At 45.7% G+C, this 25,753-nt stretch overlaps 1 protein-coding gene across 2 annotated transcripts in view; it reads left to right on the top strand.

Annotated features, from left to right (window-relative positions):
* ASTN1 (astrotactin 1) overlaps positions 1–25,753 on the top strand; it is a 291,505-nt gene that overhangs the window by 128,595 nt on the left and 137,157 nt on the right. For both annotated transcript variants that reach the window (XM_033093100.1, XM_033093101.1), the window contains exons 3-8: positions 4,667–5,060; positions 6,549–6,695; positions 7,799–7,906; positions 12,390–12,539; positions 13,561–13,728; positions 21,066–21,150. In XM_033093100.1, coding sequence (XP_032948991.1) covers positions 4,667–5,060; positions 6,549–6,695; positions 7,799–7,906; positions 12,390–12,539; positions 13,561–13,728; positions 21,066–21,150 — 1,052 coding nt within the window. The remainder of the gene's footprint in view (positions 1–4,666; positions 5,061–6,548; positions 6,696–7,798; positions 7,907–12,389; positions 12,540–13,560; positions 13,729–21,065; positions 21,151–25,753) is intronic.

Here is a 25,753-nt window from a genome sequence, read left to right as displayed (position 1 = left end):
AGATCTGCAAAGTATCTGACAAACCTCATACGTACTCTCTCAGGTAAGCGCTAAAAATGTCAGTGTCATAAAATAAAAGCTGATTTCATCTGTTTGATCTCTATTAAAGCCAGTAGAAACGATTTATTGATTTTTGAAGAAAAACATGTTTTTAAATGCCGTTTTTTGTTGTTGTTGTTTTATAAGCAACTTGTTGGTAGACGTGGAGTTTTCATATGCCCCAAATGCACTTCTAGTTACAAAATATTAACAGTGTTGAGGAAAATCAATAGAATAGTCAGACAACTCATGAAAAAATGAACAAAGAGCAACACAATCCCATATCTTATAGTCAGCGTTTGTTTGTTTGTTTGTTTGTTAATGTTCAAAGTTTCCAACTTGTTCTTTTGGGTCCAGGTGTTTCTTAATTTTTTGGTTTGTTTTGTTTTAAAAGCTGAGACAAAGACACATACATGAAGAATACACTCTGAACACAGTTAACTCAGAAACTCAAAGTATCGTGTATTACACAGACTCACAGCCAGGAGTGCGTGTGTGTGAAGAACTTTTACATGTTTTCTGGAAACCCTGTGTAATGATGTCATTGCCATCATGCTTGTGAGTGTGTTCAGTGCACACACTCCAGGTGGAAGTGTGTTTGGGTTGAATGCATGGAGCACGTTTGTTCCTTCCAACAGACTTCCTTCTGTGAGACAAGAAGATACATGCAGCTTGTCTTTCTCTTTTCTACTCGGTTCCTGGGAAACTCCTAGCTACAGCTCTTGGCGCAGGGTTTCTTTCTGTTCCACGCCACCTCCTTGTTTCATTAGATGATTTGAAAGGAAATTTTACAGCATCTGTGTTTTTCATTGCAATGGCTTAAACTCCTCTGTGGAAGTAGAGAGGTTGAAAATAATGGTAATATCAAAGAACTAGAGTTTATCACAGGACTGTAAAAGTAATCCGACATGAATACTAGATTGCCAACTTTCCACTGTAGAAGGAGTTATCAAGGTGGCTACAGCCAAGCCTTTTCCTAGTATCATGGAGGCTACATATATATACACATATAGAAAGATCATAGGTAGGAAAAAAAATTATATATGTATATACATATATATACATATATACATATATATAAAAAATTATATATATGTATATATATTTTTATACATATATAAAATTTTTATATATACATATATAAAAATTATATGTGTGTGTGTATATATATATATATATATATATATATACATATATAATTTTTTTTCCTACCTATGATCTTTTTGCTGGATAGGGCAGGTAAGCAGTTCAGAAGAATTTGTGTGTAGAGATTTTATAAATTATTATTATAAAATAGTATGAAATTATATCATAGTAATATCATAGAACACGTGTGCTATTATTTACATAATAGTCCACAATTGCTAAGTTATCTCAAAGTGTGTGACACCTGCCGCCAGCTTGGGTTATAGTAGTGGGAAAGTATCCCACAGCTTGCATAGCTGAGACTCTTTTTCCATAGGCCTGCGCTAAGGTTCCTGTGATGTCTGGAACTCATTTCTGGTAACTGATTATGAAGATGTTGAGGTCCTCAAGAGTCATTGACTCTAAGCAGAGGAATTGCTCCGCGAACACGAAATTGGAGGTACTCAGCCCAACGGAAATTTGTGTTCTGGCTCCCGATAAGTCATTAATGTTTTCTAAAAACTAGACGTAAAATATTCCTAATGAGCATCTAGGCCCACACGTGGTACAGGGAACTTTAGGTTAACTGAACACAATGGTGCCGTGAAAAAGAGCAGTGAAGGAGGATCTGGGTTTCTCTGGGCCTTGTTTCTTCATCAGAAAAGGAAGGGCCGAGTCTAGAGATTTTCAATGCGTCTCCCAGTTGAATGAGAACATACATTTCTTTGTTGAAACTCAACTAAATGGAGGCCCTAATGGTATCCTCCAGGCATGTAGCTCAAGTGAGATGCTCAGTCTGAGTTTGGCACAGACACCTTGCAATGTGAGTGTTGTTGTCTTTCCACTACCAATTCATCTTGGGTTGGGACACAGTGGGTGCTTAGTAACAGGTCCTTTGTTTATGACAGGGCTCTTTTCACCCACTGTCAGCTGGATGTGTGCTTTACGCAGTTTCTCTGTTTCTTACGAGAAGTGAGGGTGGATCTAGGTGGAACCATCCCACTCTTCTCCTTTGTCCTCTTCCGATTGGTGACATAAGTACCAGGGTGTGTATGTCTCCAGCGAGAAGCAAAGCTCATTCGGGGCGACTGTAGCCTAGTGGTTAACAATGTAGGCTCTGCAGTGGGTGTCATTTGGTCCCATTTCAGTCCTATTCACATGCTGTGCAACCTGGGCAAGTGTTTGTTTTGTTTTGTTTTGTCACTGCACCTTAGCCTTAGCCTTTTCAAAATGGGGAAAATATAAAATAGTAAAATAGTTTAACTCTACCTCTTAGAGATCAAAGGGTAGAGCTAGCAGAACACATGTCTGATAGCTACGTAGTAAAAACCCATCAGTTCTCATTTCATGCCTGCGTCACAGGGAGAGAGAACCTATGGCCCGGTCCTTATCATAACCCTGTGATAAGCATCTGAAAGGAGAATTAGGGAGGAAGGGTGGAAGACGCGCCGGAAAACCTCTGTGTAAGCAAGAAGGATGGCGTTTAAACCATTCCTCAGAGACGGATGTTTATGCTACTCGTCCAGCTCTTTAGGGAATAAAATTACCTCTCCGTAGCCTAATTCAGTGTCTGGCAACTTTTCTCACTCGGGGAGTTATTCTTTCCGTGTGGCTTAATGGCCTATTGTTGCAGTTTAAATTGGGGGTGAAGGAAAGGAGAGTGCGTCTGACTCTGAGATACGGGGTCTGCCGAAAACTGTTGGGTTGGACTCAAGCATTCACTCTCAGCCAACTGGTGGAGGGCCCGGCTGTGGCCCCGTCGAGGCGTCCCAGGGGCTGTGTGTGCCTGTCCATAGGGTTGCCAGACGGACGATGGATGGCAGGGGAGGCGGCAGTGCGCCAGGACCCGAGAACTTGGTTCTCCAGACTACCGCTCTGGCGGTGACCTGAGCAGCTTCCTATTTACATTTTCTCTGTACGTGCATGAGAGGTTTCACAGGAGAAAGAGCTCCACCGACACAAGAAGTCATTTGAAAACCTGGAGGCCAGTGTATGTCTCCAACAAGCCACCGGACATGACCTGTCACTTGGCATCTGACTCTGTTGCTTCTTGTGTCAGCTCCTCTGTGCTGCCTGTTTGCAAGTGGCAACGTCTGTGGGTGTGTGTGGATGTGCGTGCACGTGTGTGCTCCTTTGCACGTGGTGACGGTGGGAGAGGAAAGATAAATGGGAAGATTTACAGAGAGAGGAACTTTATAAATCCAAGACGTAATTACTATGAGACTGGTAAAAGTCCCCTTTAATGAGTTGACAGAAATAATCTTGACCCAGCCTTGTGTGGGTGGCCTCTGGGAATTAATAGGGGGGGTTTTCATCTCTAGCTTATATGCTAGAGTGGCAGTGATTGAAGTCCACAGGTGAAAGAAGAACCATTTGGCACACCCTCACCTAATGAAATAGGTTTGGAGGGATATTGACCAAAATAAAGGGAGTGAATACAGGTTGCGCACGGGAGATTTATGTCCGCTGAGCGCTGTGCAGTTAGCAATAGGGTTGCAAGGCCTTCTCTCCCAACCCTGTCTCGAGTGGCTGTCCCACTGAGCACTACCTCCTCACCTCTGACAAACTGAGTGGTGTCCCGGTTTTTAAGTAATGGCTTCAGAGAGTGGTCTTGGAGCACGAGAAGGTTCAGAAGAAAACTCCCCTGCCAGCCTGAGTCCAGGACATAGGTCTCCATCTCCTCCCTAGAGATGTAGCAAGAACGGAGGCATCACTCAGGACAGTGTAGGTGGGACAAAGCTGTCTCCTAAAGCAGTGGTGACCCACAAGTCATGTCACATGGTGAGATTCCTCTACACACGTGGTTGTAAATTCCTGATGGATGTAGACTTCTCTAGATTGGTCCATGTTTTTCCCTTGCTGGGGCAGTAACTTTGATAGAGATATTTAAGGCTAAGCTGAGGACAGTCTCGATTCCATGTGATACACTCTGTTGGACATTTTGCATAGTTACTTAACTTAGTCCTGACCACCACCCTGTGGGGTAAGTGCTCTCTTCTCCGTCATGCAGATGAGGAGCCTGAGATTTCTAATTTAGAGAACTTCCTGATCACTGGTGGAGCCAGAGCTAGAATCTATACATGATTGATTTTAACATATGAGAAAGGAAGAAACCGGATGCCATCTTGCTGGTAAAAATTGGCCTGAAAGTAGCTTTACGTGGAGTTGGTTTGCCTTAACAAATGCTCTCTCTTATTTTTGCAACTGAAATAATACACACACACACACACACACACACACACACGAACTTCTTTCTTCTTTAAATTGTTTGCTAAGCCAGAAGCAACTGTAGATCACTTGAAATGATGCACTGGTCACCCCAGTTCCATTTTTCTTTCATCTTAAGCACAGAACACCCCTTTACTGCTGAGTGATGCTTGTTATAAGTGCTTCCTGCACCTGAATGAATGAATGAAAATGATGGTGGTCACAGAGGGCCGAGGCCCGTCTGTGGGACGAGCTCACCTTCTCCCTGCGTCCATCTGCTGTCCTCTCTCCCCAGGGCGGCATGATTGCTCTGCTGCTGTCCATCTTGTGCCTGGTGATGATCCTGTACACTCGCCGCCGCTGGTGCAAGCGCCGCCGGGTCCCCCAGCCCCAGAAGAGTGCCAGCGCTGAGGCAGCCAATGAGATTCACTACATTCCTTCTGTACTGATTGGCGGGCACGGGCGAGAAAGTCTGCGCAATGCCCGCGTGCAGGGCCACAACTCGAGCGGCACCCTGAGCATCCGGGAGACACCCATCCTGGATGGCTACGAGTATGACATCACTGACCTGCGCCACCACCTACAGAGGGAGTGCATGAACGGAGGGGAGGACTTTGCCAGCCAGGTCACGCGCACCCTGGACTCCCTGCAGGGCTGCAATGAGAAGGCAGGGATGGACCTCACACCAGGTGGGCCATTTGTTCCTCGCTGCAGGGAGTGGGGAGTAGGGAGGGAATAGCCGTTGGCTAAATCTATGGCTGGCGCCGTCCTACAGAATGGGATGTGCCACTGCCCTTTCCCAGGTGGGCAAGAAGCGTTAGCTTTCTCCTAAGATGATGGGAGCTGTTTTCTAACATAGGAAATTAGCAGAATGAGTGTCAATTATGTCCCTCTCCATTCCCACTTTGCATTGGAAGCAAAGCTACTTTTGCATTCAACACAAGAGTGGGTTAGAGAGAGCCTTTTTTGTATATAGTGAGCCATCCTTAGGGAAATAAGATAGCAAGAAAGATCAACATGTGTGTATGACATTTTTGTATATACTACGCTTGCTTAGGCAATTTAATTTTCCATTGAAATGGAGGGGATAGAAGTGTCTGTTCTTCTCTATGACTCTGGAGACTGACCTGGGGCAGGGCGTTAGCTGTGTTTTCTTGCTCATGCCTCTGGTCTTTGCAAGGGATGCGCTTCTTCAATGAAAATAAAAAATGCAATCAGGCTGTCTTACCTCATACACCTTGTGTATCTGTGAGACACTGGGTGGAAGGAACTTGGACCTGGCCGGCTGAACAAGACCAGGGTCAACAAAATGTACAACAAACTGTACTTTTCTTTAACAGTAGCCCACTTTCTCTCTCTCTCTCTCTCTCTCTCTCTCTCTCTCTCTCTCTCTCTCTCCCTGCCCTCCCCATCTATAAACCACCAGCTCCCCAAAGATAATACCCCAAGACAATGGTCCTTCAAAGAACTGCTCAAATATCTTTGAAGAAGCCATTTGGATACTGAATATTGCTATGGACTTTCAGTGGGGCTTGAAAAGAGGGAATCACATCCTAGAGGTCTCCATGCTGCTTGTTACCTGGAAGAGAGCCTATATGAGTGGCCACTTCCTACTAAGATTAAAATCTGGGGACTCCTTGAGAATGGGGGATCAATATTTCATGTCCCCCGTAGCACCTGGCCTAGTGCTAAGCTCTCAAAGTAGCCATATGACTCTCAGGGGTTACAAACTCAGATGCATTCGGGGAGCCGGCAGATAGTACAAGTATGTGAACTAGCTGGATGCCCGGCGATAGGGACTAGTGCAGACGATGGGGAAAGAAGGAGGACATGTTCTGCCCGAACGCACTCCAATTCAAATTCTTCTAAAACTCCATGCTGACCAATCGAAAGCACTCTTCATTCTGTAACCAGCCAAAGGGCCACACGGGGTGACCCTATCAATGCAGAATTAGTTGAACTGGATTTTCAGTTGTCATCATTCTCACGTCACACCTCTCATAACCTTGTGGCCCCCCAGGAACCCAAGTGTTTCAGTCTCTGCCCGGCTTTCCCCTTAAAGGTCCCCTCTGTTAATTCTGTGAAACTCCGTTTATTGGGTTCATGCAGATTTCCTTGCTCTCGCTTTCTTCTGACCTTTTCTCTCCAACGTTTTGCCTTGACTTTTTCTTATCCAGGGAGTGACAATGCCAAGCTGTCCCTGATGAACAAGTACAAAGATAACATCATCGCCACCAGCCCTGTGGACTCCAACCACCAGCAAGCTACTCTGCTGTCGCACACCTCCAGCAGCCAGAGGAAGCGTATCAACAACAAAGCCAGAGGTGCCCATTTTCTGACGTTAGGGCGTGCGGGTGGATTCCTTCCTATTAATGGAGGACGGGGGTTGGGCCTCGATCTCCGTGCATGTGTGTTTTGGCACAAGCTTTCTGGAGGCATGCTGAGTGTCACCTAAAAACTTAACTATACAACAGACCTCGTGACTAAGGAATTTCATCAGCAAGGATTTCTCCTTAGGCAATAATGGGACAAATGGGCAAAGATGTGTTTAAAAGGCTGTTCGTCGCACTGTTTAAAAGAGAGAAAAATCGGAACTGGCTTGAGTGTCCATCAGTAGGGAACGGTTTAACGACTTGCACATGTGTCCACTATCTCGTGGCTCAGCAGGCAGCCATTTAGGATGATAATATGGATCTATAATTGTGAGTATGGAAAGTTGCCCGCCCAGCTATTAAATGGAAAACATGAGGTTGTAAAATGGAAGGTGCCCCACAATGCCATTTGTAAGGGGGATTAAAAAACGTTGATCTGTTTTTGTATCAGACAAAGAGGGACAGTATATACATCAAATGTTAACCGTTTTCCTCTGACTTCAAGGATTTAGAGGACGTCAGCATTGTTCCCTTTACACATTTTTATGTATTTTCTTTATTTTTTCTCTCTTTTTCACATTGAATTATGTGTTAATTCGAGAAGCAAGGAAACAAAAAACAACAACAACAACAACAAAAAAAAACACACCAGGAACATAATATCCTATAGATATTAAGACATAAACATATGCCCCTTAAGATACAATTCCAGTCTCATATCAACCAGTATCATGACTTATAACGAGGAAAGTTTCTCTTCCTCTTCCAACCACCATCCACGAATAGCCTCTCTGGCCGGCAGCTGTCAGGAACGGCTCTCCTCAGCAGGGACATGAGCTGGGTGGAGGTAGGGCTCTCGTGATTGCTGTCAGATGATGGTCCTCTTCTCCGACAAATCTGTGTACAACCAGGGAGCTCCAATCCCTGTCGCTACTCCTCCCCGACTGTCAGCCAACCTGCTCTCATTTTTATTGATTTTCCCTTGAACTTGCCCAGTGAGTTGGTGTCATACAGATCAAAACTCAAGATCTTTGCTTTTCTTCTGTTCATTACAGCTGGCTCCGCCTTCCTGAACCCCGAAGGGGATTCTGGCACAGAGGCAGAAAATGACCCCCAGCTTACCTTCTACACAGACCCCTCGCGGAGCCGGAGGCGCAGTAGAGGTAGGAAGGATGGAGGGGCAGAGCGGGGGTGAACGGAGCTCTGGGGAGAGGGCTGCACAGGTGCCGGTCAGGCTGAGGGCTCTGTGGACCAAAGCCAGTTTCTGTGGGAAGGATTCTGGGACCACAGTTGGTGTTCCCTCCTAAGGAAGAAAGAAGAGCTTAGAGTGAGACGTTTCAGAGAATCATCTCTCCCAGATAATGGCACTCTCAAACAGGTTTCCAAGTTGTTTGAAAGGCTATTTCTTGGTCAGAAGACTCTCGATTCCTTCTGGAAGCCTCAGGGGTCATATTTTGCTCTTTAGACACAGGAAATAAAGTTGATACAGTATGTTACATGTGAAAAAATGGACAGGATATGTACCCTTGCCTAGCTGTCAACACTGGCCTTGGGGTTGGGAGAGGCAGGGATTGGGGGGCAGGGTAACTGAGGAATAATCTATAGCCTGAGAAGTGTGGGTAAGGGTATCTGATCTTTAATCCCCTCCCAGTAGAAACAGCGGAGCCCAAGCCTCCAAGTTCCTTCCTTTCTCCTGGCTCGGTCCAGGTTAGTTCATTCATTTTGCTTGGCGCTGATAGAGTTGTCTCTCCATGCAGCCACCGTCTGTGCCACTCCACCTTGTTGTTCAGTGGCTTCAGGTACAACCACTGCAATTGTGGCTGCCACTTCTTATGCCTTGCTGGTATCACCATTATCACTGAGGGAGACCTGGTTTCCAGCACCAATCAGCTTCACCATTTATGTGCTGTGTGGTATTGGACAAGTACAGCAACTTCTCTGAGCCTCAGTTTCCTCACATATGAAATGGGTTAACAATATTTCACACATAGGGCTACTATCAGGATTAAATTATATTAAAATGTGCTTTTTCGGTGATTGGCAAAGCACTATGAAATCCCAGTAGGGTTTTCACTACAACCTGACACGATGTAGTGTCAGGTTTCTACAGCACTCCATCTTAAAGATTTTTGGACAGAGGCCCCTTGAGTTACGTTGGAGGACATTTGAGTGGCATCACCTTGTGTTATAGTCACTAGCGTTTTCCCCAACCAATAATCAAGCAATGCCCCACAAAAGACACCGACATGTTGGCCCTTTACTACCTCCACTTCAGTTCCTTTCATACTAAGGACATTCTTCCCAGAAATTGCAAGGACCCCTTTTAATTCCTCAATTCCAGCTTCTGTAGGCTTTGCTGCTGTCAGCAAAGAGATCGGCGGGGCTCTGGGCCACTTAATGTCTGATGCCCCAGCATCCCCGAGGTGAAAACGTGGATCCTCTGCTCTTTGTTACATATTCATATACAGCAAATAGTCAACCCAGGCCCATCCAGTCCAGGCCGCACCAAAGCAGGGTGTGTTCTGCTTGAATAAAAGCCTGTTTAAGAAAATTTCGTAGCAATGAATCAGAATGAGTTTCTTTGCAGCATAAAACTGTTTCTCTTAAGTACCCGGCTCTCCTAGTACATCAACTGTTTATTGCTGTTAACTAGACTGTAAGCTTCTTAGGGATGGGCATATCTAATTTATTTTTCCAAAGTGGAAGATTTTGCTTGTATAATAGATGCTTGTGTTTGTTGAATCGAACTGGATACATCAATCAGGCCAGCAGTAAATTTTGTAACTCACCTGCCATGGCTCAGGCTTTGTGATAGGTGGGAGAAACAGGAAAACAAGGCACCATGATAAGGCTTAATTGAATAATATAAATAAAGTAAAATATGTACTCAGAAGAGAGAACAGTTAATTCTACCGGGCAGCAATAGGAGGCCAAAAAGGAGAACAGCATTAGACTTGGGTTATATACAACAAAAAGAATTCATTGAAAAAGGAAAACCTAGGGTAAGGGCATTCCAGGAGAGGAAAATAGCGTCTAAAAAGCCTTGGAGGCACAAAAGAACATAGTATTTTCAAGCAAGTACAAGTGGTTCCATATGGCAGCTGTATTCCGAGACGTAAATATAATAGGCACACGGGGATAATACGGATGGGAAACCGTCTAGCTACCAAAGGACCATGCATGTGCCATGTCACTGTTTGCGTTTGGTTCTGTAGGTCGTAGGGACCCACTGGAAATGGTGAAGCCGGGTAGCGAGGCTGGAGGATGGGTTGATGATGCAGAAGCAGTAGAGAGACGAGTAGATGGGGAGCAAGGTACTGAAATCACATGCGAGCAGTGGCAAAGGTCCGTAAACAGGTAAACAGTGACAATGCTGTGTGATAAGAGCTGTGACCGCAGGGTGCGCCGAGGGCGACAGGAATAGCAAGGGAAGAGTGAGAATCGGTTCTTAAAGGATTCAGGGAAGTGTTTATAGGAAGATGTTGTTTGAGCTGAGACTTGACGACCAGGTGTATACCAGTCTGACAAGGTGACAAAATGGCGTCCTGTGGAGCAGGAAATAATACGTGCAAAGTCGCAGAGACATCAACGATAATGGTCTAGCCAGAGAGCAGTAGATAGTTTATGAGAATGAGCTTATGGTGCAGGTGTGTGGTCTGTTTAGGAAACAACCGAAGGTCAGGAGAAAGTACATGACCTTGACTGAAGGACGTGGACCTAACACATTCAGCTGGAGTCATTGAAGGCTTTTAAAGAACGTGGCTCTTGCCCACTCTGCTTTGTGATGGGTCCCTCTAGAACAGTGTGGAGGATAGGTGAGAGTGGAGGAGGTTGAGGCAGGGAACCTGGGTGGATGGATATTGCCATAGTCCAGGTGTGAGATGATAAGCACAGGTAAGGATGGAGACAATGGAGGCAAGAGAAGAAGTCTGGGCACAAAATGAAAAATGATCTAATGGCATTGGTGGTGGGGGGAGTATGGCTTTGCAAAAGAGGGAAGAGTTAGACATGATGGAGTATTGGGCCTTGAGAAGCCGAAGAAATGACAGTGCTGTTTGCTGGGCAGTGGAGAGAGGAGGTGGGCAGGGTTTGCAGGAAGGGATTTGCCCTGGAGTGCCCAAGGGACACTGTCGTAGTAGATTTGCTCAGGCCTGGTCTGGAGTAGAAATTTATAAGTGTGGGGGAACAGACTCTGTACGGAAAAGATACTAACATGAGTAGAATATCTCCAGGTAGAAAGGGCCGGAGGATCCAGGCACTCCAGTGCCAGCCACCCTGGAGTGTCTCCTCCTCAGCTACTTCAGCACACCCGCTCAGGGATGCTGTTCCCGTCAGGAACGGGTGCAGCCATGGACCAAATCCTTCCCTACGTTCCTGAGCACAGCAGTTCCAAAGGCTCCACTGAGCTACTGTCGGGGCTGTAGTCTCAGCTGAACTTGGGTTTGATCCCGGCTACGTTCCCAGCAGCTGCTGGACCTTGCACTGGCCCTAGCTCCTTTCTAACTCACTGTTCCTCTGAGAGAGCTGCCTCGTCAGATTGTGGTCATCGTCAAATGACATCAGCCATAAAACCCTGGGCACCGGTGCCTGACACATAATTACACTTCATAAGTGGTAACTACCACTCTGAGGTTAATCTCTTCAAACCTATTCTCCGTACCTGGAAAGTGGGTCGCTCCTGTGCAGACTCCTAGATTTATTGTAAGGGAGCAAATATTACAAATTTGAAAAATGTGTGTGAAAACACTTAGCATATGATCTGACATAATAGATGCCTTTTATTTGTATCAATACAAAATATTAACATAGACCATAAGAAAAATGCAAAGGACCCACACATTTTGTTGGCAACTTAACTTTCTTACTTTCCCACATCTGTTCTGCCTTTATGTGAAATCCTCTCCACCAAAAACAAACAAACAAAAATCACAGCGAACAACCCTCCTTTCCGATCCCTGTCCCCACTCCCTGGGGGTGTTTCTTGTTCCCCAGCTCTGTTTGCTCACTAAGCTTCCATTTATGACCGTACCCCAATGACTGCAGGGGAGAGCCTGCTGGTGCAAAAACATCCTCTACTTGTACAGAGCAGACTTTCCTCATGTTCCTTCTCCCAGCCTTACAGAGTTAAGAATCACCTGTAGGACTTCCACCCATAAAGTAGGTGCAAGCTCCTCGAGCTTGGAAGCTTCCTGGGGAGAAGTTTGAGTCCAGGAGTGGAGGGGTTGGGTTATGAGCACCCTCTGTAAAAAGTGATGGGAAGTGCAGGGAGTTCAAACGTAGGGTTACAACTTGCCTGCCACCCTTGCGCAAGAGGTCGGAGCGCAGCCAGGAGAGCACAGTGGGGGAAAGCCCTCCTTTACTACTTCTCTTGTGAGCTTGGCCCAGGGAGACTGCAGATGATTTGCACACCCCTGACCATTGTTGACCCTGAGGGCCACCAGTTGGTCAAGTCCCCTCTGATTCCAGCCAATGACGTGGCGTTGTGTGAGGATGAAGGTCACTGAGGTCATGCAGCTGCACACATTTCTTGTCTGGACTAGGTGTGCCAACTGACCCTGTTTGTTGGGCTGGGCAGCCAACGGCCAAGTCGACCTCTCCCTGCCAAGATTTTCACCGCCACGTGTCTTGCTTTTGTCTTGTTTTCAGTGGGCTCTCCCCGAAGTCCCGTGAATAAGACCACCTTGACACTGATCAGCATCACCACCTGTGCGATCGGCCTGGTGTGCTCTTCTCATGTCAGCTGCCCTCTCGTTGTCAAAATCACCCTGCACGTCCCCGAGCACCTCATCGCTGATGGTAAGCCCACTTCGGAGATGCCTTGTCCTCCCCAAAGAGAAAGGTTTCAGGGTGGGCAAGGAAGCTATAGAGACGTCAAGGGTCAACCTATTACTGTAAGTGCGGAAAAAAGAAACCCAGATCAGTCAGGCTTAGGACAAAATTGGATTTTCCACAGATGAAATCAGAAAGCAGGGTAAAAAAAAAAAAAGAAAAAAGAAAGAAAAGAAAAAGCTGAACAGATCTCCTCTTCTTTATGCCCACTCCCATTTCCCATTCCTATTTGTTTTTCAATAAGCCCCATTTTTGTAGAGCAGACTGGGTCCAGGTAGGTAGACGTGAAGATTCTTGAAGCTTTCGAGAGGGAAAAAGCTAAGTGGAGTAGTGGAGGTGTTTAAGCATCATCCATGCTTTGGTTTGGTATGCCCAGGTGAGAAATTCCTGGTTGCAGTAACTTGCTCTAAGCCTAGAACTCCATAGCAATAATGTACTTGCATCCAGGGGTACCCCAATGTAATGAGGGAGTAGAGTAGGTCCTGAGAGTCCCTGAGTTAGGTAAGCCCAGAGCACCTGGGTAATTGACTTGTTAGTTGTGTCTGTTCTCTTGCTTACTGTAAGGCTGGAAACAAGTGGGGACTGTCCCTGGTGTTGTTTCATGGCAAGTGAAGACAGGGAGCAGGTCCTTGTCATTGGATGAATGTCAGTGCCTGTGGCTGGGTCTGATAGAGCCAGCCGTGCCATGGCCGTCACAGAGCTGCTCTGTCTCTGTATTCCTTAGGTCCACACTGGTAGAGGCAGGATGGGGCCCTGTGGCAGGGATGACATGGCAGGAGGTCCAGGAGGTACCTAAGCCTCCATCTGCTGATCCTTTTCTTGGGGGCTTATGACAGGCCAGGACGGGTAGGAGGGTACACTTGGGTTCGGGCTAATCTGCAGAGCTCCCCTTACTCCATCTTCAGTGACGTGTGTGTGCACATGTGTGTGAGAGAGCGTGTGTGTGCGCGCACATACACGGGCATGCCTCCTCTCTCGCCCCCTGCAGGGAGCCGCTTCATCTTGCTGGAGGGGAGCCAGCTGGACGCCAGCGACTGGCTGAACCCTGCCCAAGTGCTGCTGTTCTCTCAGCAGAACTCCAGCGGGCCCTGGGCCATGGACCTCTGTGCTCGGCGGCTCCTGGACCCCTGTGAACACCAATGTGACCCCGAAACTGGTAGGCGGGAGCACCGGGCAGCGGGTAACTGTCAGAGTTCATGCCTCTTGCAATCCCCCTCGAAACCCAAGCCATCCTTTCTGACGGTACCACTGCGATTGGATTGGGAGCCGAGGCCGTGCAGGCTGCCAGCGTGGCTGGGCCCCTCAGCATGTTGGCTTGCAGTGTGAGGTCCTCTTTTGGCAGAAGGCTTGGAAGCATCCTAACTGTAACCCCACGCCAGACAGATCCATTTACGTTGACTGTCACTGCCCATTTGCCATCCAGCCGGGGGATGTCGGCTCCTGGGCCTAGACTCTGTATGCATATTCATGGTAGAAAAGTTGGAAAGTCTGCAAAAGCTTATAGAAGAAAATAATAATCCTCTATGATTCTATCTCCGGCAGAAGTCCTTTTAAAATTTTAGTGCCCTCCCTTCCAATCTTTTATCTATGCATGATTGTTAGAGGCTTGCAAGCATCCTAAGTCTAGAAGAGTTTTCTCGATGTTTTTTTTTTCCATTTATTCTACCATGAGAGTTTTCCAGCACTATTAAATAATCCTCAATGACATAATTTTAATGGCCATTTGGTATTCCATTGTATGCGTATATTATAGCTCATTTAAATAATTCCCCTATTATTTGACATTTAGGATGCTTTAAGTTTTTAACTTTTACACATACTACTAAAATGAATGTCTTTCCACATAAATGCAGGACACATTGGAAGTTATTTTGTTCGGCTAAATCTCAGAAGCGAGATTCCTAGGCCAAATGGTGTGGATATCTTTCAGGCTGTTATATTATCACATGGGGTTGGGGCTTCTCAGAGAGAGGGTCCACATTCAGACACCGTATGCCCTGGGGGCACGCACAGTGCTCCCCGAGCTCCAGGATACCCAGGAGTAGAGCTCTCATCCCAGGTTGCTTTGCACTTTCACTGTAGAAGGGGTGCATTTACAGTGGTCTTGAGGAAGATGTTACCGGTAGATTTCAGTACCACAGATAGCTCCTTCCCAGCGATGTAGGTTGATGCCTTAGAACAAAAGAAAGAAATATTAGTGATATCTAAGAGCCTCGAGTGACTTGTTGCTGGAGTCAGGGGCCAACTCCTCCAGTCCCTCAATGCCACACACACACACACACACACACACACACACACACACACACACACGTACAGATACATCTTTTTTAGGTGCTGGGGTGAAGGGACATTAGTAGGGAGCCCTTCCTTCCGTTATAGTTCGTTAGTGTATCTCTTTGGGGGAGTAGGTCACCATATCATCTAAAGTTCACCTTCTTAGGTCGAAAAGTTTTTACGTGGGCCCATCCCAGAGATTCTAGGCCCCCATATGGAGGAGAAAGTACAGCATTTTAAACATCTGATGTCTAAGACTGCGCTTACTCGCTGCTCCTCCCACACTGTCAGGCAAACACCAAACCAAACAGATGGGCTCTGCGCTATGCCCCAAAGCAGTATGCTCAGGGGAAAGTAAAAAGAGCTCATCTTATAGGTGGGGCCTCTCCATGCATCTGAGCTCATCTCTGGTTCCCCCGCTGACTTGCATTATGAGACCCTGGGACAGTCTGAGTATTGAAACTCACTTCCAAGAGAAGCGTGATCCCCTGAGCGTCTTGGGAGCTGCTACTGAGGTTTTAAAGATCAGGAAGCATTTTTAATTACACGTGGAAATAAGGGACTGGTGTTTTCACCTGGGAGGGGTCTTAGAGATAAACTGTCTCCTTCCTTGACATCAATGTTCAGATTCCCCAAGAAGTCACATGACTTGCCCGAAGTCCCACAGCTATCCTAGGCAGAATCTGTGTTCTCTCCATCATGAAATCAGAGCAGAGGTGGGATTTTAAAGCGTTGCTCAATTTCCCCAGACATGTCGGATCTAACCGATTTGTAATTCCCAACCATTTAAGCGACCATCACTACTGAGCACCACTGCTTTCGGAGCCAGAAGCTCAGGATGCTGCTTGTCCACACTGAAACCCCATGTCTCATTGCCAGTCCTTGTTGAAAATGACTTTGGGAAGCCCCTCTCCTGCTAGTGGCTTCCCACTATCTGTGACAATTAATGAATTTCCAACTGGAAAGCCATGGAGGGAGACTTGAAGTAAGAACCCAAACCCCTCAACAGGACAGAGGTGTGACATCTTCATTTGGGGGTAGCAGCTGGGAAATGGTGCTGGAGAGACTTTTGTTTTCATTAATGCTGGAATTGGAAACCCTCCCCCGTCCTGCCCTGCTTCTTTCTCTGCACATGGGATGATGTGGTCATCCCACACGCTCATCAGTAAGAAACTTTATCGCCTCCCACACTCCATCCTAGAGCCTTTCTCCAAAGAGCTGAGTGTGGGAATTGGCTGCAAGTCAAGTTGACGTTATTTTTGCATTCCTCTAGCTAACTCCCTTGGAAATGTCATAGTGTTGGGACATGTGCTTTCCCAGCCACGCTGAGGGGTCTGCCCAGATGGATGCGTGGAACTGTGCAAGTACACGTGTATACTTTCTGATACACACACAAACACACACACAAACAGGTGCTCAGTCACTGCAAAGGAGCAACATCTGGGGTCTGGAATTTTCCTCAGGCATCCTTCCGAAGTATTCCAAAGTTAAGCGTGTATGTGCTCATCACCTGCACAGTAGTCCAGAATACCAGGTGTGGTAGGCAGAATAATGAGGCCCCGGAGATGTCCATGTCTCAGTCCCCAGAAACCGTGAATACGTCGTGTTATATGGAAAAGATAAGTTAAAGTTATGGGTGTAATTAAGGTCGCTGAACAGCTGGCTTAAGAATAACAAGAGTATCCTGGATTAACCAGGTGGGCTCAGTGTAATCACAGGGGTCCTTAAAAGGCAAAGAAGGAGGCAGAAGAGGAGGCCAGAGAGATATGATAGAGGATTCCATCAGCCATTGCGGGCTTTGAAGATGGAGGGAACGGGCACAACCAAAGAATGTGGGCAACCTCCAAAAGTGGAAAAGGCAAGGCAACGTCCTCTCTCCTCAGCTTCCAGAAAGGAACGTAGACACCTTGATTTTAGCCCAGTGAGACCCAGGTCAGACTTCTGACCTACAGAGCTATAAGATAACAAATTTATGTTGTTTTAAACCACTAAGTTTATGAGAAATATATATATATATATATTTTTTTTTAATGGAAGCTCTAGAAAACTAATATACTAGGAAGGAGAAAAAGGATAGAGAAAGAACAAGCATTGTTATGTGACCCTTTATATTGCTCCAGACCAATTAGAGGGTGGTTACATAGCCTTTCTGAAAATGTGTCAGGAATCTACGGAAGAACCTGAGCTGGAGGTAACGTGCTGATCTGTTTTCCATTCCAGCCTCCCTTTTATATTCTAGCAACATGCTATTTGGGAGGGACGTAATGTTCCTAAAGCTCTTAGCTCAATTCCCAGAAGCCCTTTGTCCGCCGCACACTGACATTCTCTCCCAGAGCCTCCCAGGTTTGGAACCCAGGTGTGTCTCTGGTCGAGTCAGGCTAGCAGCAGACCATTGAGGTTGTACAGCTTAACGCCCGGCTGCATCCAGCCTGAGGTTGACTTTTCCTGTACTTTCTAAGGGTTTTCATTGTGGTAGGATGTCTGTTTGATTGCTTTTTGATGGCAACTTCTCTTTCCACTCCATCCCTGGCCTTTGCCATGAGGGCAGCTGTGGAGGCTTCAAACACCTGCTTAATTTCACAGCTCCCACCAATCTTGGCACAGACCCTCCTTCCATGTTCAGGAGATGTAGTCTTTATGCGTCTGCGAGGCGCATGGCCGACCAAGCTAAATCAAGTTCTAATCACCACCCAAGAACACCAAAATTCCCTTAGTCCCAGATCTTCCCATAATCTAGTCCCAACCATGAGGAATGTATAAAAGCTGGAGAGGGTCATTGGACCAGTTTTCCAGACTCAGTGTAGCCCTCCTCCCCATTCCGTGCTCTGAACCACTGTCCCTCTCTCTCTAGCTTTGCCTAATTTTTTGAACACAATTTGGCAGGACAGCACAGCTCCCATTTTGTCCCTGCCACCTGGATGGTCTGCCCATTCCAAACTCCCTTTTGTGGCTCAATTAGAGCACCTTCCTTCAGGATGTACTTTTGGAATATTTCCCTCTGTCTGCCCTCCCAGAGTCATGTGGGGCTGTTTGAGTCTGAGCCTGCCTTTTGCCTGATGTCTCCAGAGGGGACGAGACCAGGCAATTAGATATTACCCAAGTCCAGATGTCTTGCAAAGATTTCCCTTTTAATGGAGGCACACCCAGTTCCATTTAATGAAAGCCAATAGCTACATGAAGGATAGAGGTGACTCAGGGCTTTCGGCCTTTATCTGCATTTACCTCACAGAGAACTTGTGGGCCCAGTCATGTCTGAGGAACCCTAGCTCCAAGGTCTTTCTTTAATCCTTCCATGAGAGGTGTGCCCCAGTCCTTCATCTGCAGAATGAGAAATGACCGAAGGGGCTGTCCATCCTACAAGGTCCCTCCAGGTCTCTGCCTGTAGGGTACCACGCACAGATCAGTGTAGCCGTCTCCAGGCTGTGCATGGATCACCTCGCAATGGGCTTCCAGTCTTTGGCAGGTGGTTGCCTGTGAGTGCCTTCTGCAGGGCACACTCCATCCTGGTTGGGCACTTTTCCGTGGCCAGGGCACATCTTTCCATTGGACCCTATGAACACTGCCACCAAGTCAGCACATCATGTGTTCCCTGCCATCTGTCACAGCAGATGCAGAGACTGTAACACTTCTAGTTAGGAGGGCATCCAACACCCTTGTGGGGTCTTTAAAATTCACAGCTAACAGTCGGAGCCTGTGTTTGCCCGAAACCCCTCTTAAAGTCAAGATTTAGCATTGGGTTGCCATAGTAACTATCCTCATCAAGTCTGAACTCCTTCTAACATAGATGGCCAAACTAGTTTTGAGGAGAAATACAGAAGAGGAAAGTTTGGTGGGTTCCAGAAATGAGGATCATTTGAGAGGCACATTTTGGATCTCCTCAAACTCTAGCCTGATAAGTTTGAACATTTCTCTGTTGCTCTGGCTCTGAGCTGCCTATGACATTGCATGGAGGAAAGCTTTATCTGTTGTCAGCAGTGTCCCCACAGAGTAATGAATGATGGAAACCTCATAAGGAGATAATGACTATGAAGGCGATTTCACAAAGGTAAATGTGCCCTACAAATGGTGGCTGTTGGCATCATTAGGAAAATCAGGCTCTGCTTGAGGTCTGAATTGTTACTGCATTTATTTTTACACGTTTTGTAGTAACTAGATATCAAGTGCACCGGAAGGACTCCCTGTTTTGTCCATCCTTAATTCTAGGCACAGCGTCTAGCCAAGGCCAGTCTGAGTCACAGTAATGGGTTTGACAACCTCTTGAAGTTACATCCTTTTTGGTTTGTTTGTTTGTCTTTAATATCACCTTATGTCTAATGTCCACAAGGACAATTGGGAAATGACCTCCGTAAGGGAGAAACAGAGCTGGGCCCTTGACTCATTAACCGGCTTGGATAGCTGCTTCTTGGAGTGGAGTGGTGGTGGCGTTATGTATAAATTTAGGGCAAACTAATTAATTTAGTCATTTTCCCTTACACAGTATTTACAAATGGCCTGTTCGTGTGGGGGAATAAAGCTAACCTTGTCCTCGCCCTTGCATAACTCATAGTCCAGAGTCCATGCTTTCTTTGGACGTAAGAGAAACAGCCTTCCTCTGAAAGCCTATCATCAACTACCTAATTTCCAGCTGTGCTTTCCTGTGTTCGACGCAGCTCCCCAACCATCCCTATGTACAGCTCAGCACCGCTGACACCCGTACACTCGAGCCTGTCGTGAGTCCTACCCTTTTGGAAGCCTGGGTTTGTCATACAGGAGAGAAAGCCCTGACCCGATACACTCTGTGGGTCCCCCACAAAGTAAGAAGTTACTCATTTTCATTCCACTCCTCAGAGCCTCGAGCAGGTGTGGGGAAGACGATGAGTATTCTCTGGTATAAGGCCCTGGTGGGCAGCGGCTTATGGGTCCATCTTGAAATGACTGATTGAGCTAAGATCCTTTAAATGACTCCTCGCTCAGAGTCTACCTAACCTGTTCTCTCATAACCGTGTGGCCCCTTCACTTCATTTGTATTGGTTTTTTGTCTTTGAAAAAAGAAAATAGCACTCGCTCAAAGCTATTATTCTATTTATAGCCTTTCTAAGTGTCTCTTGCTAGGGAGATAAAGAAACTGTATGCCCCCTGTCTCCTGAGGGTATGCTATTGCTATTTACAAATTTCAGGAAGTCCCACCGTACACATTAAATAACCAGCCAGTGAAAGAGTTAACGTTAGTGTTTTAGTGGAACCAGATTCGGTGGGGTAGGGATACATAGCCTTGTATAAAGCATTGTTTATACAAGGAAGCAGCGACAATTTTCTTCAAGATCGGTACTGAGTAGAGCAATGGGGGTCTTAGATTTACTTGTAAATTGGGTGAATGTTTTGCAAACCTGCTGTGGAAAGATGTACATACACGCATATACAGTTTTTCATATGATTTCAGAGAGGTTGTGGACCTCTTGGTGTAATAATGGAGTAACTGATGATTAGGCAGCATAATAATATTCTAAACAAATATAGAATTGTGGGGGATCCTTCTGTTTACCAGCGCCAAGATGATTAGCCATTTTCACTTAAACTAAAACTGTAAAACTAAAGCCCAGAGTTCCTATAAAACCGTAATTAGCACAAGAGGTTTCTTCTATAATAGTTATTCAGTGGGCTAGCAGCTTGGCATGGTGGGAAAAAAGTGGTTTGGAGGCAGACGGACATAGATGCAAGTATTAGCACTGCCATTTACAAGCTGTCTCCAGATCCCTTAATTTTCCCGAGCCTCAGTTTCTCCATCAGCATACCATAACTAATAATACCTGCTTTTCAAGATTCTTAGAAATATTTGATGAAATAATTCACTCCTGCAGTCTTTAAACATTTATTGATCACCTACTATGTGCCTTGCAATATATTGGGCACCAAGGAAATAGAGATGAAAAGGTTCCTTTGCTCAAAGAGTTTTTAGTCTTTGCGCTTATAGAGCACATATGATAGGTGCTCTGTAAATGTTAGATTTCTCTTAACTAGTGAAAATTCTCACGTAGTGGAAAATGGAGAGATTGGTGGTTTGTGTTCAGTTGTGTGGGTGGTAGAGACGGAACTATATGGCATGAGGGGACTTATTATCTCATCGTGCCACTATTAGAGTCTGAGTTCAATCTGACTGCTTCCTTTTAATTTTCCCAAACACAGCCATGTTAATCAATTCCTTTATGTTTCTTTTTCTCCCTCCTTAATCCTTCCTCTAAGGGGAATGCCTCTGCTATGAAGGTTACATGAAGGATCCAGTACACAAGCACCTTTGCATTCGGAACGAATGGGGGACAAACCAGGGGTAAGTGAGGGGATGGCACGTTAGCTGTTCCCAGATGTCACCACTCCATCACACAGGCGTGACGTGGAGCAACTGTGCGTAGGGAAATAGAGCTGAGCGCGGTTATATTCTGAACAGCGAATGGATAAAAATGTCATAGTGCATTTCCATATTTATACCGTCCCAGTGACGTCCATATCAACTTTTTCTCCATTTACGAGTTCAGAGATGACACCTCTGCCTCGCAGCCCCGCAGCTCCAGCTGGGATTTGAAAACCAAGCTGTCCCTTTCTTCCTTTTCACACCGCCGCCCGCCATGAGGATTCCACTGGCAGAACTTGGCTGCTGATTTTGTTGGAGACACGTGGAGACACACAGACTCCCGTGTAGCTCTCCCAGAGCTTGACGAGCTTTGCAAGTTGTCATGAGTAGAAACGTATTTTCACTGGGACTGTCAGCAGGGGGGAGATGCAAAGACTCAAGGAGTGCTCTGTGTAAGAATATTTTTTTCCTGATCCCCAATTGCCATTTCCTTGTGAGACCTTTGCTTTTCCCTAAGCACATGTGACTGGGTAAAAAGTTACCTTATCTATTGCTTTATAATTTTATCGTTTTATAATTTAGGAGTTTTTATCGTGATGAAATATTCATAACATCAAACTTAGCATGTTAACCATTTTTAAACGTGCAATTCAGTGGCGTTCACATGGTTGTGCAAATATTAACACTGTCCATCTGGTATTGCTTTGGAAAAGCAACTTTCTACGTTGTTCTGGGTGCTGAGAGCTTGCTTCCTCATTGGTTGGGTTACGGAGAAGGGGATCAGTAAACACTAAGTAAGAAGAGCAATCAATGGAACCGGGAAAACCAGAAAGAAATCAAGTCAAAAGCCATCTCGGAGTGATTGCTTGGAGTACAGATTAGAAATGGGTTTGCAGCCTGACAGGGTGGAAAAAAGACGCCACCGTCATTTCATGCATTACCGTGGAGGACTCAGCCCCCTCTGTGTGATTCCGATGAGACCAAGCCCAGAATATTGAATGCAGTTCTGGACTCTCCGAGCAATAAATATGGAGACAAATGGGTGAGAGTTTGGAGAAGAGCAATAAAAATGATTGAAGAGCCCGAGGGAGTGATTTATGACGAAGGGATGGAACTCAACTCTGAGAACTTGGCCAGCTGATGACTAAGTCAGGGCATGATAGATGCCCGTAGACGTTAGAAGAGGGCAAATGTTCTGGAACGGGTGGAGGTTGAGGGATAGGACAAGAGAGAATGGAGTTAGGGAAAGGAAATCTGAGTCACAGGTCAGAAAACTTGGGGAAGTCAAAATGCCATGAAATGTTTCTATGAGTAAAAATGAAGGATTGCTCCGTTTCCACTGAATGTGAGATCATATCAGAGAGGCAGTCCACAAAATTTAGAGGAAGGTGTTTGTGGAAGGGTAAATACATATGAGGTGGGCTGTTGTGGAAAGATGGGTGGGGACGGCAGAGGACCGGCTAAGAGATGCCAAGTGCTGTGCCATTTGCTATTTAAAGTCAGCTTAGTTCCCTTGCTCTCTGTCCCCTGAAGTGTTTGCATAGTTTCTGGGGAACCAGGATTTTTGCTTATGTGACAACTGAGGCTCTCAGTTGACTGTGATTCATAGTGAGTAAAATGTTGTAAAGGATGATGGATAACCAGCTCTCTATCTCTTAGCCTGCAAGCTTGCGGCTGAAGAAAACGATGACAAAATATCATTTCCCTTTTTGCCCCGAACGATCCAGGCTGGCTCCCTGTAGTGACTGGATTTGGTGGCTAATCGCTCAGGCTTCCACACCCCTGGCCTTGTAGACAGATCTTGTGAGGATGGGCCTGACGTCACTCGGTAATTGCACAAGCCTCCGTCATCCCCTCCGGCGGTGTGTAGAGACAGTCTTAGGACGTAGACAAGAGCCTCCAAGGAGTTGGTGGAGGCCCCAGGTGGGTGTCACTTAAAATAAGACAGGCGAAAGCACTGAGATACAGACTGACAGGAACATTAGCCCCAGGAAACAGACAGGGAGACCTAATCTGTCATTTCTATCTCTGATTTCCATTATTCTCTGATCATCACTGTCTACGAGGTCTCATTTTGTACACTAATATAATAATGGAGCAACTGTTAGGAGGGGAGAGGGAAAAAAAAAAAAACTATCATGAGGATAATGGAACCAGAAGTGATAAGCAGCGTGAGTTTCTATGTATATAAAAAAAGGGCCAGACAAATGACGGCATTTTCGTTGTAAAGTGACAAGGTACATGAAAAGTGGAAGATGTCCTACCTCTCGATTTAAATCAGGGATCTGGTGCCACACTTCCTTAAATGATTCTTAAAGAATTCATGGACATTGATTTGAATGTGAAGACTGTCACTTGAACTGATAACAATCTGACAGATCGCCAACTAATGACATCAGGTACTGGAGTATTACGGAAAAAAATCAATGGTCAGCCTCATTTTCCCCACTGTTTTATTTTATGTTTCCAGAAGGTAGAGGTAAGCAGCGTGTGTGGGTATTTACATTTTTCACTTCGTACCCACGGATTGCATACCTTAAAATAGCCGAACACTCCTTTGAAGTAGAGCAACCAAATCCTAGGCCAGTGATAGTTAAAACGAATTCCCCGGTGAAAAATCTAGGTTAATGTACCGGGAGGAAAGTAGCAATAAGCATTCATGACTTTCAGACAAGGAAGGAAATTGATTAAGGACGCCCCTATAAAGAGATTACAAATGGTTGATTCTGTGGGGCAAAGGAGTTACACCTGTAGCTTTGTTCAGCCTCTGCCTCGTGCTCCAGTTTACCTGAACCTGTGTGTGTGCGTGTGCTCTGGTTTGCTTATAAAAATCTTACTCCGTCATTTATTCTCTCACTCATTCATGTTTCCAACAAATGTTACTGCGTTCCCTTTTGTGGCCCAGGATAAGCCAGGTTACTAATTATAAGAAGAAAGACGTGGTATCTGCTTTGGAAGAGCTAACGGTCTAGCGAGATACACGGGCACATAGCAGAAAATTACAATGGATTCAAAGAACTATTCAAATACAGGTGTGGGCAAAGGTCTATGGGATTACAATTTACAGGATGACTTATGGGACATCTAAGAATCTGGACTAGAGCTCCGTGGAGAAGTTAGATTTTGAACTGTTCTATTTACCAAGTAACAAAAGTAATTCTGAGCAAAGGGAACAGCATGTGTTAAGGCACAGAGATATAAGAAGCAAAGTTTTTCTAGGAATGGCAAATAAATAGCTCAGTGTAACTTAAGAGTGCAATTTACAGAGACAGGAGAAGAAGCTGCTAAGCTGGGGAAGGACTAGATCTCAGAGAGCTCTTGCTTCCTAAGGCTTTGGGCACTGAAACTCCAGGTAGATGCCCCTCGAATTGTTAGCAGAAGGGAGAAGTTCCCAGGTGTCTGTATATTTGGTGGGGTATTCCCTCATTACACATTACTTTTCTGAACCCCTCCAAAATAATTGAAAACAATCCTAAAAAGAAAATAACAAAAAAACCACAACAAACACACAAGTCTTGTAACGATCTAAAATTTTATTGATCTGGATTCTGCTAGTAAAGCATAGTCCCAAAGTTATCCTGTACATGAAAGTTTTCAAGACCCAACAGCAAAGAACGACAGAGAATTGGGGACCATAGGTACGAGGCATGCAAATCAAGGGGGTTGCAACGTTTTATTGGTGACTCTGGTTCTGCCAAAAAATAGCGGAGGAGAAGCGAAGCAGGTTGAGGCATTTGTGTGTGGTTCTGGGTAGTGAACCCCGTTACTGGTGAACCCGGGTGACAGGATCCCGGTGGCAGATTGTAAAGTCACTGAGCTCTTACATAAGAAGCTCCTGTTCACAAAATGTAAAAACAGCTTCAAAAAGATGTAAACAAAGTCACGCGTGACAGATTTCTACTGAGTCATTAAAAGAACATGCGATGTTTAAGGTTACATCCTGGTCTTTGAGGTTGGCAATGAAATTATTCCCTGCCACAGCACCCCTGGTGACTCAGTCACCCGACAGAGGGCCCAGGGCCCTGCTCCACCGGGGTGCTTTGCCGTGTCTTCTGTTTAACCGGAGTGAATTCACAGAATAACTCCCATCCCCATAGCCGCATAGACACAGCCCGGGGCTCTTAGAGTCTGATTTGTTTGCTGGGGCAAAAGGGCAAATCACAAATTTTCACAGATGAGAAATGAAAACAATAAATGTGGGTGGAGGAAGCCAGAGAGATTACTTAACATGAAAATGTTAGAGGAGGAAAAACACATTTATTTAGCTACTTTGGAGATTATGAAGAAAGGCGATAATGGTTTCTTTTTGGTTAAATTAAAAGTGTACCCGAGGGCCTCTGGATACATTTTTCAGAACACCACGGTTAGATTAAATCCATGCATTTGAAGATTCCGGTAAATAATAGTCTGATTTCTTATTCTGGCATCTCAGACACAGAGGGCAACTCCAGGGAGATTCCCCACTAAGACACTAGCACACATCACTCGATTTCAGTGCTGAAGGATGGCGACAGAGTGATAACTCATGACATGGGGAGAGAGCTACAGAAAATGAACAGGTATTTCTCCAAGGCTTTCCAAG

This window comes from Rhinolophus ferrumequinum, chromosome 22 (assembly GCF_004115265.2).
Source record: "Rhinolophus ferrumequinum isolate MPI-CBG mRhiFer1 chromosome 22, mRhiFer1_v1.p, whole genome shotgun sequence".
Lineage (NCBI taxonomy): Eukaryota > Metazoa > Chordata > Mammalia > Chiroptera > Rhinolophidae > Rhinolophus > Rhinolophus ferrumequinum.
This window is presented reverse-complemented; position numbering and strand designations above follow the sequence as displayed.